Raw genomic sequence first — 11162 nt, 5'->3', positions numbered from 1 at the left:
TTTCCTTTAGATTCGGTGCTCTCCTGGGGACCTTTCCTGTACAGCATGGTGAGTAGATGAGTTCCCACCTCTGCACCCTCGGTGGTAAGCAGCACAGCTGATCTCCCCTGGCTCCGTGCCCAGGACAAACAGGCTAGCTGGGTTTGCCTAGGAGGTTGACACTGCTCTCTGGGCAAATTTAATGAATTTAATGAACCATCAGCCCAGTTCCCCATTGCTCTGGGTATAAGAAACACAATGTTTAAAATCTCTCCAACTTTCGGGCGCCTAGGTGGCTCAGTCGGTTGAGCGACTGCCTTCGGCTCAGGTCATGATCCCAGGGTCCTGGGATCGAGCCCCGCATCGGGCTCCCTGCTCGGCAGGAAGCCTGCTTCTCCCTCTCCCGCTCCCCCTGCTTGTGTTCCCTCTCTCGCTGTGTCTCTCTCTGTCAAATAAATAAATAAAATCTAAAACAAAACAAAACAAAACAAATCTCTCCAACTTTCTATGATACAAATTTTCACCTGTGCAGAAAAGTTGAACGATCCCTGTGAACACCCATATACCCACCATCTGGACTCCGCTCACGTTTCACTGTATTTCTTTCATCAGTGACGACGTGACTGGCCATACACTTTCATCTATAGGCCTTTCTCCTCGCACGCTCTCTGTCACCTGTCCCTAGCTGTGGTGATGCCAGGTCTGTGTCCCTGAGCGATGTGGACCTGTTCGTTCTCGGTTTGCATTCCAGTCTCTTCTCGACGACCAAGGCCTGGCAGAGGTGTCTCAGGTTGCAGAGGATGTCCTGGATGCCGTGAATAAGGGGCTCTACAAAGAGGCCACCCAGCTGTGGGGGAAAGCAGAAATGGTCATTGAACAGGTAATGAGACAGGCTCGAGGGCAGCCCGCTTGCCCTGTTCCCGGGGAGCCAGGACCCCCCGGTTGGTGCTGTCAGGATTTGGGGGTCTCCTGAGACTCCCCTCAGATCTGAAAATGATCAAGTGCTAAACGATAAAGTCGACGAGTCTGAGCAGTGATGAGCTCAGAAAGCCACCCTGGGCCTGCAAGACCCACTTGTCCCTTGACCAAATGTATGGACACTATAAGAACTAATAGGTCTTGCAGAAGTGAATGTTTGAATCCTTGCCAGGCAACATTCTGTCCCCAGTGAGCCAGGAGGGAAGAATGCACAGCCGAGGACGAGTGTGCCGGACCCCCCTTAGCCCTCTTCTCCCTGTAAATTAACACGCAGGCCCTTGGTTTTCTCCAGCATCTGAGATCCACTTGGATGAGCTGCTCACTACCGCAACCCCCCACCCCCACCCCGAGATCGGGCTGATAGCTGGTCTCAGAGCTGCATTTCTTGTTGGTCCAGGCACATTTACAAAGTTAAAGCTGTCCTTGGATAAGATGGAGAGCCTGTTGCCTTTCTGTTAGGCAGCTTTGATAATGGATAAATAAAACAAACAGCCAAATATCATTCTGTATTTCAGAACACAGATGGGGTGAACTTCTATAACATCTTAACTAAAAGCACTCCCACATCTGCAGTGAAGTCAAGCCTTGAATTCACCCAGAGCCCCCTAGGTAAGTGAACCTTGACGTTGCTAGACCCCGTCTCTGTCTCCATGCAAGAGGGAATCAATTCTTTTAGCTTTATTGACATAATTTACATACCACAAAACTCACCCATTTTAAGTGTATGATTCAGTGGTTTTAGTGCATTCCCAAAGCTGCACAGCCATCACCACAATCCAGTTCTAGAAATTTCCATCATGCCAGAAAGATCCCGTGTCTCCTGGCAGTCAGTTTCCGTTCCCACGCCCAGCCCCAGGCAGTCACTAATCTGTGTTTCTAGATACGGACGTTTCATATAAATGGAACCATTTATATGGGTGGTCTTTTGCATCTGGCTTCTTTCGCTTACCATAGTGTTTTTGAAGTTTGGAAACCAACTTCTGCGCATTACACGTTACAGTCCTTCTGAAGGCTGGATTGAGCTGTCTTTCAGCTGACCCAGCTTCGCCGCGGATGCTGAATGCCTGACGTCCTCCCTCCATAGGAGGCCTGTAAAGGCTTCGGGAGCCTCTAGATTCCACTTTGCAGCTGATCTCCTTTGGCCGTGCTGGATAATCTCAGCGGCCCCAAAGTACATAAAGTGCAGCAATCAAAATTAATAAAGCATCTCCACTTTCAGTGTCTTTCTGGCTTTCTTCCTCCATCTGGGGTGAATGAAGGTGACGCTTTTCGTTTTCCAGCTGAAAGCCTCCCTCTTAGACACACTGTCCCAGCTGCTTGGGAAAGACGTGCTCTTGGTCGTATTGCCAGTCCTTTGACTCACCGGGTACCAGTTTGTTTCAGTTCACCTTTACCAGCGCCACGTGAGACACCTACAGAAGGATACCTTAAGTCAGCTCATGAACGGTCCCATCAGAAAGAAGCTCAGAATTATTCCTGAGGATTGCTCCTGGGGAGGTACTTCGATGACCTAATTAAGGGCCATTTGTGGGGTTGCAGGGCAGTGGAGGGGCCAGTTCAAAGGCCTTAATTTGAAGAATGGGTTTTGGCGGTGGTGATGGTAGGTTGCAGGTAGGACAGCATTACTGGCCACATTTTATAGGTGAACAAACATAACGTGCCCAAATTGGTTCAGAATAAGAGGTTGGTAGGGAAGTGGGTGGGGAGGGAAATGTAATGATGGGTTAGGTGTTGATAAATCTTGTTGCAGCCAGGTTATGGGCACCTGGGAATCCTCTTACCCTTCTGACTTTTTATCAGTTTGAGGTTTTCCATAATAAAAACAAAAATCGAGATTAAAAAAAAGCCACGCCCAAAGCTACAGTTGGTTATGGGTGTGACTTCCAGACAAAGGTCCTTTGGGGCAGGGTTTGACCAGCTCCCCGGCCAGGCTCCCCCCCCTCCAATCCTGATGCTGGATGTGGTTCCGGGGTCTACTATATTCTGTTCTGGGGACCATATTAGGAACTGTTGGGGGCAAGGGGCAGTGCCCGGTGTAGTCCCCTTGCCCGTGGTTTGGCAGACCGTGACTGATAGAGAAAGCTCCGTGGCCCCAGCTGTGTCTGGTCCGGAAAGGACAAACTTGCCGGCCGATACCCATACCCAGGGCTTGCGCTCCGGCGTGCAGTTAAGCCTACGCACCAGGGAGCCCGCCGGCCCGTGCTCATACCCCGCCTGCCACTGACTGGCTCGTTCTCCCTGGCCATGTATCTTAGCCTCTCGGAGCCTCGGTCGCTTTAACCACTGCCCAAGTTAGGACTCCGTACCTCCCAGTTTACTAGAGGGAGAAACCACCTTGACAAGGGCAAGGCCTCCAGTATCTTGTAGGTCCTCTTTAGCGTACAAAAGTCCTTTTGAAAACCTCCCTTTTTCCTTACCCTCCAACTCCAGAGTATATAGAGGGAGTATATATCCTTGATGACGAGGAAATGCGATCTTGTTTGTAAAGTGCTTGTGGACAGAAATGAATAGTAGCTACTGTTACTGTGGGGTTCACTGTCACGGTGATGACAGTCAGGAATCCGCCAGGAGTGCGGTGCTGACCATCTTCTCTCTTGCCTGGGGCTCATCGGGCTCATCTTCCCCGTGGTTTTCCTGAGGGCTAGCTCTGCACTGGTTTAGGTCTGATTTGGTTTATTACTAGGGTAGCCCCACTTGTGGCCCTGATGTTACTTAGCAAAGGAGGAAAACTAACACCTGCCCCAACGCAGAGATTGTTCCCCGAGAGGACCGGCCTAATGAGTATTTTGTGAAGCTCCCTGTTTGCTTGGGCATTAGCCTTCAGGAGACTGGCTCCGGGCATGGATTTCTGGGCGGTCGGTCCCTGTTGGTGAAGCACAGTGGTTACTTTGGGTGCCGGGGCCCAGGAGGCTCTGGTCTGAAAGGTGCCCCGTGTTCTGGCAGATTGCAGGCTCTTACCTCTTTCTCTTTCCTCACGTGCAGGGCAGTCTGCCGATGTCTTCCAGAACATGGAGGGGGACTTCATGAAGCCGGTCATCAGCATCGTGGACGAGCTGCTGGAAGCCGGGGTCAATGTGACCATTTATAACGGACAGCTCGATCTCATCGTGGACACCATAGGTAAGGAACACGCTCCGAGGGGCACCTGGAGGCTGTTCCTTGGGGTGAGCTGGAAGGGAACTGGCCCTGGCCAGACATGCCATTCGGGGCTGGGGACATTGAAATGCTTGGAGGAAGGCCATTTCCTGTTACGTTCATCTGCCCCGACCTTGACCTCTTTGAAGAGGACAGAGCTGTTGAGGCAGTTATTGAATGTAGGTGAGGTTTGATGGGATGAGGTCTGGAGCTGACGGCCAAGAAAGAATTTTTTTTTCTGTTTTTGTTTTGTTTTGTTTTTTGTTTTTTTCAAGAAAGAATTCTTGAGACGTCTTTGGTGCAAAACGGTGGTTTTATGAAAGCACAGGGACAGGACCCGTGGCCAGAAAGAGCTGCTACTTCAGGGTTATGAGGGGTGACTGATTATATACTCTGGAGTTGGGGGTAAGGAAAAAGGGAGGATTTCAAAAGAACTTTTGTACGCTAAAGAGGACCTACAAGATACTGGAGGCCTTGCCCTTGTCAAGTTAAAGTGGTTTCTCCCTCTAGTAAATCATTAACATTAAGACAGTTGGGAGTTTCCTATTGGAAGTTAGGTGATTGATAAGAATGCTTTTTTCTTGTAAATCATGAAGATATTTGTAAACTGAGGGAGGCGCTGGTCTTGCTGGACTGTGATCTCGGGTTAGTTAAACATTTGTTTTTCTTTCCCTTAGCTTTAGGGCAGCGGGGAGTGTCTGAGGAATGTCACACAGATCCCACCTGGGGGTAGGGGGGGCAGTTTGCAGGTTGTCAGCTTGTGCTTGCCCTCTGCTAGCCTTCTGCGCCCTCATCACGGTGACCCCTTAGAGAAGCCTGGGCCTGCCAGATTTTGAGGCCCTTATGCATGATTAAGAAATGCATGACACCTACTCCCACCACAAATAGAAAAGGAGACCTTTTCCTGGCCATGGGGTCAATGCACTGGTGAGTTGAGTCTTTGTCACTGTCCCAGTAGGTGGTAAGCTCTGCAAGCTGAATTGAAACTAAACCCTGCTGATTCTAAACCTGAGGACCCAGGGGAAATGGCCTTTGGGGTTCTTTTTCAGTAGGACCAGGTAAAGACTGAGAGGCAGGTTTTCAGAACCAGCAGGTAAATCGAGGCACACGGTATGACAGGTATGATGCACCTCTTGAGGTCAGCGGGATTGAATATTTCCGCCACTTGTAAGCCAAGGGCACTAAGGCCACTTTGAAGCGGTTCTGTGTTTCTTCCATGACCTGCCCAGTGATCCACGTTAGCACCTTCCGACCCTGAGACCTCTCAGTCCTCCGGAGAGTCCTGCCACCTCCAGAGGTCCCCACTTGCCTTGCTTCAGAGCATATGGCGGTGGGAAAGGCAGAGGCAGAAGTAGTCAGGCTTCTCAGCATTTAGGTTTCTCCCAGGTATCTTGGGCATCACTGGGAGTTTGCTGGAAAGGCAGTCTCAGGCCCTACCCAGACCTACCGACTCTGAATTTGCATTTTAAGCGGATCTTGGGATGGGTTCTGTGCGCATCACAGTTTGGGAACGGCGAAGTGATGGGATCTAGATTTTTGTTTCTACCCCACCCAGCTATTGATGCCAGGCCCTGCTCTTTCCCTCTCGCCAGGTCAGGAGGCCTGGGTGCGGAAACTGAAGTGGGCAGAGCTGCCCAAATTCAACCAGCTGAAGTGGAAGGCTGTGTACAGTGACCCGAACTCTTCAGAAACGTCTGCTTTCATCAAGTCCTACAAGAACCTGGCTTTCTACTGGATCCTCAGAGCCGGGCACATGGTGAGGCCGCGTCCCTCAGCCTTTGTGGTGGGCTCTTAGCTGCTCTGAGGGTGAAGCCATGGGCAGGCAGTTGATTATGCGTTGAGTGCACTGCCCGGACTGGCCTTAGAGGAAGTGATTTGTTTTGGGAAGTGTTTCCGGGTCTCTAATGAAATCCTGCTCTTAGTGCTTCAGTCCTTTGAATCTAGAGATCCTCATTTAAAACTAAATCCTTCTGAGAGCATTAACCTGGGCTCTGTCTTTTACTCCTTAGGTTAAATGAGTTTAATGTTACTTTCCTCTTAATCATTTGTCTTGGGGGAAGAAGGGAGAAATTGTCTTTCCCTCACATTTTCGGGGAGCGAAAGCCAAAGTTAGCACTCTGGAAAGCTGAGTCGCAGGGCATGGTACAAGGTAGGGGGAGTGTTCGAGCAGCAGTAGCTTCCAGATTTCCAGTTCGGAAGAGGCTTTGTGTGCAAAGATGAGGTTGTCTCGCTCCTGCACTTGCTAAGCGAACACACTGTCTCCCCTTAGGTCGTAGGTTGACTGAGTGGCTATCCATGGGCTGAGGGAGATTCTGGAGGGATGAATCCACTGTAAACACACACGTGTGTGTACGTACACATGCAAACACCTGCAAAGGCACCCGAGGGGTCGGGTGCTTCCCTCACGGTTAGGCTTTGGTCTGGCCACTTACATGCAGGTTCTCTCTTCTTCCCAGGACAGTGCTTTCCTGGAGGAGATTCACTGGGAGGGGTGGTAAGGTGCCCTGTGGGCGGCTCTCTCCGCTTGGCCCCCTGGTGCTTAGGACAGAATCTCCATAGAGAAGGGGCTGAAGGGTGGTGGTCTGGCTAGAAAACTGGTCTTTAAGCTCCGTTTGTACATCAAGCACATATAGTGTATTTACTTGGATGGCCGAGGAGATGCTAAGAGGGATTTCAGCAGGAACTAAAGTGCCCTCTCCAGAAACCAACTCCTTAGGGGTATTACCTAGGCAAGGAGGAGGTGTAGGAGCAAGAAAAACAGCATGGGCAGGTCCAACGGAGCCTCAGGAGGGGCCCTGGGGAGAGATGAGGCCGGGGATACCTTGTTAGGGAGCTCACACATATCCCGAAAGCAACAGCGTGCATTGAGGGTCTTAAAGCAAAGGAGTGAAATGGCCAGATTTGTCTAAGAAAAGGCATTCTAGCAACAAAGGTTTGGTCTGCTGCCCCAACTGATGGGGTGCCCCCCAGGGGATGAGACTAGGGCAAATAGCCGATCTAAAGTGCTTTTTTTTTTTTTAAGATTTTATTTATTTATTTGACAGAGAGCACAAGCAGGGGGAGTGGCAGGCAGAGGGAGAAGGAGAAGCAGGCTCCCTGCGGGGCTCGATCCCAGGACCCTGGGATCATGACCAGAGAGGAAGGCAGACGCTGAACTGACTGAGCCACCCAGGTGCCCCTCTAAGATGCTCTTATAGTAATCAAGGAGGGAGAGAAGTAGAGGAATTTGATAGTGTCAGAAGGGAGAACTGGCCGGACTTGGTATCTGTTTGCCTGTAGAACCTCCATGTAGGATGCTCATAAGGCAGCTGAATATATACACTGTGTATATATGATCTGGAGTCAAATTTTTGCTCTTGGAGAGATTTGGGAGTCGAATATGAAAAAGGCCAGGGACAGACCAGTATTTAAAAGGCAGGAAGTGAAAGAAGGACCTACAAATGAGACTTGAGAGAGGGCAGCCAGAAAAGGAGGAGGGAGACCAGGGACGTGGGCATCCACAAAGTCGCCAGGGGCCGGTGGTGTCGCAAGCTGCCACCAACTCAGATAAAGGAGCGAAGTGTCAGCACTGATTCGGGCACAGGGGTATCCTTAGTGCTCGTGGCAAGCGCTTTTGGTGCAGTGGCGGGCCTGGAGGCCAGCACGGAAAGGGTGCAGCAGATGAATGGGCAGTGAGGGAGGGAAGACAACTTCCTCTCAGAAACCGGAAGGATAGGAATCTGCCCTTTTAAGAAACTTCATCTGAAGAGACCATGAACAAGGCAGCAGGACCCACGGTTAGGAGGGCATTTTGTTAGGGCTTGCTTTTTTTTTTTTTAAGATTTGATTTATTTATTTATTTTTAAAGATTTTATTTATTTGATAGAGAGAATGAGAGAGAGAGAGAACATGAGAGGGGGGAGGGTCAGAGGGAGAAGCAGACTCTCCGCTGAGCAGGGAACCTGATGCGGGACTCGATCCTGGGACTCCAGGATCATGACCTGAGCCACCCAGGCACCCCAAGATTTTATTTATTTATTGAAGACAGAGACAGAGGGAGAGACAGAGAGAGCATGCGTGTGCACGCACGAGCAGAAGGAGGAGCAGAGGCAGACTCCCCCTGGAGCAGGGAGCCCGATGCGGGGCTCGATCCCATGACCCTGGGATCATGACCTGAGCTGAAGGCAGACGCTTAATGACTGAGCCACCCAGGCAACTCCCTGTTAGGACTTTACGTATTCTGAGTACCCTCAATATCAACTAGGGAGGAAGCTAGTAGGAAGTCTTAGGGCACAGTGCTGTGAGAAGGGTCCCTGCAGGGGCAGGTGGGAGGGGAAGGAGGAAGGGGAGGGGAAGGAGAGCACATGCTCTTGCTCATATACTGGAGTTCAGGCCCATTTCCTCTGGCTTGTCACGGAGAGAACCAAGACATCAGTTGGGGCAGCCTTAAAATAGCTCCTGGACACTGGTATTAAATTATCCCCAACCACTTCCCCTTTAGTTGATGAAATGTCTTTTTGGTGTACCCCACTGTGCCTGTGCCTCCAGGGGACCTTGCTGGGCAAGAGGACTGGGGACAGCAGTGTGCCGTAGAGAATCATGGACCCATGGGCTTTCAGAACTTGGGGCCGTCAACTGGACGCCCATCTTTGTGGCGGAGAAACTGAGACCTCTGTCCCTCCCCTTTCCGATGGTGTGTGGGAAGGGGGTTTATAAAGGAATTATTTGAAAAATCTAATTTTGACTGGCTCAGGCAGTAGAGCGTGTGACTCTTGATCTCAGGGTCATGAGTTCGAGCCCCACATTGGGTGTGGAACCTATCTGAAAAATTCAAAGGAAAAACAAAAGAAAATTGAATAATAACAATAGTACCAAAATGGGGTGCCACCCAAACAAAGCATCTTGTTCGTTTGTTGTATCTGTTGACAGATTTGCTATTAGCTTCCCTCTACTTTGTACTCCATTCCCAGAGAATCCTTTAAAATGTTTAGAATCTCCCCTCTTCCTTGAACAGGCTAGGTCCTGGTAACATGAGCACAAGTCTTCCAAGGAAATCAAGAGGGACGCCTGGGGGGCTCAGTCAGTTAAGTGTCCGACTCTTGATTTTGGCTCAGGTCATGATCTCAGGGTCATGGGACTGAGCCTTGGGTTGGGCTCTGCCCTCAGTGGGGAGTCTGCTTGGGATTCTCTCTCTCCCTCTCCCTCTACCCCTCCCCCCACTTGCGCTCACTCTCTCTCTCTCTAAAAATCAATCAATCAATCAACAGATCAGCCCTAAATGGAACAGCAGGTTCTTTTCCTAAATGCTGACTACTTTAGACCCCTGCAACCTGATGAGCTTCTGTCCTGTGCAGGGGTCATTTCTCAGATGGGACCCTCCCGTAAGGGGCGCATTCAGGTGCAAATGTCCTCCTAGGCTGTGTCGTGGAGCCGGCACTCCTCCTGGGAGCAGGGTCTCAGGATGTCGCCCCTGAACCCAGAACCCGGAGTGTGGACTTGGATACTGTTTGGTTCTAGGTTCCTTCTGACCAGGGGGACATGGCTCTGAAGATGATGAGGATGGTGACTCAGCAGGAGTAGGATGGACTGGTGGTGAGTTGCTTGGCCCTAGGGCTCGGGGGCCCAGAGTGAGGACCCGGGAAGCACCGGTCTCCCACGAACCCGGCTGCCTGTGCGCGTGAAGGTTCCTGCCCGTGTGTCCAGAGAACAGACTCGCTGCCTCCGCGGCAACTTGGAAATCATTTCTGCTTCTGAAAAACCCCCATTTTTTTCCAACGGATTTGTTTTAATCAAAATGAAGAGTTGAAACAGGTTGACATTTTGGTATGACAAAAGTAAATGATGTGATGTATGGGGGAAAAAAAGAGAAATACAGGTAAACAAAATAAACACCCTTTTCCTCCCTTCCCTGGGACAAGCTCTGTTACCAGTTTAGTGTCCATCCTTGCAAGCCTTTTTTTTTGCTATATATGCATATATATTTTTTACAAAAATGGAATCATTACTGTATGTTGTTTGACTACCTGGCTCACATATCAGTTTGTCCTAAACGCCTCTTCATGTCAATAAATGTTCTCCTATAACATTTTTAATAGCTGTTGAGCATTCCATTTTGTGGATGTACCAAATGCGCAACTGTTTCATGTGAGCAACGTCTAGTGTGTCTGCTAGAGACAGTGCTCTGGTGATTCATCCTGACAGTTATATTTTTATACACATCCTTCTTTTTTTCTTACAGCAAATTCCTAAAGGCACAATGGTTTAGTCAAAGAATTATAACTTCTCTTTAAAATTGAAATGATGTCTTTAATTTAAAAAGCAGGACCTCGGGGCGCCTGGGTGGCTCAGTCGTTAAGCGTCTGCCTTCGGCTCAGGTCATGATCCCAGGGTCCTGGGATCAAGCCCCGCATCAGGCTCTCTGCTCGGTGGGAAACCTGCTTCTCCCTCTCCCACTCCCCCTGCTTGTGTTCCCTCTTTCGCTGTGTTTCTCTCTGTCAAATAAATAAAATCTTTAAAAAAATAAAAAGCAGGACCTCTAAGTTTTCACTTGCAGCCCACGGTCTGCAGAAGGGATGTCATAGTTTCTATGATGCCCCTGAAAGAAACACTGTGTCTTGTGGTTGTGGGGCTGAGTTATTAAACACCAAACCCAGGGTCTTCCTGTGGAACGTGAGGAGAGTGTTAATAGTGGGTTATGCATCTGAAACTAATAATGTGCTATATGTTGGCTAATCGAATTTAAATTTTTAAAAAAATAGTGGGTTATGTCTACATGACCATCCCCCTTGGACCTGAGACTGAAGCAGGCTTCTTGGGCAGAGGCACCCTGCACTTACCTGTGGTTCGCTATCGGGGAGAAAACATTCCTGTGTGCCCCTGGACATGGAAAAACATGACAGGCTTATGCCGGATCCCGCTGGATCCCCCACCAGTGCATATTCTCCTGTTGCTTCTGCGAGGTGTCCTTTGCCGGAAGAAAATTTAGCCACTAGTATAATTATTTACCGAGTCTTGTGAGTCCTTCTGGCGTTGAATTACAACACATTTGAATTCCCAAACTCACAGGGTCTCTTTCTTTTTTTTTTTTTTTT

General features: G+C 49.7%; 1 protein-coding gene across 1 annotated transcript; it reads left to right on the top strand.

The window, feature by feature from the left end:
• Positions 1–6: 6 nt before the first annotated feature.
• Positions 7–10163, top strand: SCPEP1 (serine carboxypeptidase 1). The gene is made up of 7 exons (XM_081811028.1): positions 7–48; positions 731–859; positions 1473–1566; positions 2341–2454; positions 3940–4077; positions 5685–5848; positions 9589–10163. The coding sequence occupies exons 1-7, from the start codon at positions 46–48 to the stop codon at positions 9649–9651; spliced, it is 705 nt and encodes a 234-aa protein (XP_081667154.1). The 5' UTR covers positions 7–45; the 3' UTR covers positions 9652–10163.
• The last annotated feature ends 999 nt before the right edge of the window (positions 10164–11162 follow it).

Source organism: Leptonychotes weddellii, unplaced genomic scaffold, assembly GCF_054177405.1.
Source record: "Leptonychotes weddellii isolate Sample4059 unplaced genomic scaffold, ASM5417740v2 HiC_scaffold_5158, whole genome shotgun sequence".
NCBI classification, from domain to species: Eukaryota; Metazoa; Chordata; class Mammalia; order Carnivora; family Phocidae; genus Leptonychotes; species Leptonychotes weddellii.
The sequence above is the reverse complement of the archived record's forward strand: the minus strand, read 5'-3'. Positions and strand labels throughout refer to the sequence as shown.

Bases quoted from the DNA above. Each gene is read 5' to 3' on its own strand.
- SCPEP1 (XM_081811028.1), top strand. The intron at 4,078-5,684 runs GTAAGGAACACG...CCCTCTCGCCAG, and splicing joins TCTCATCGTGGACACCATAG to GTCAGGAGGCCTGGGTGCGG. The intron at 5,849-9,588 runs GTGAGGCCGCGT...GTTTGGTTCTAG, and splicing joins TCCTCAGAGCCGGGCACATG to GTTCCTTCTGACCAGGGGGA.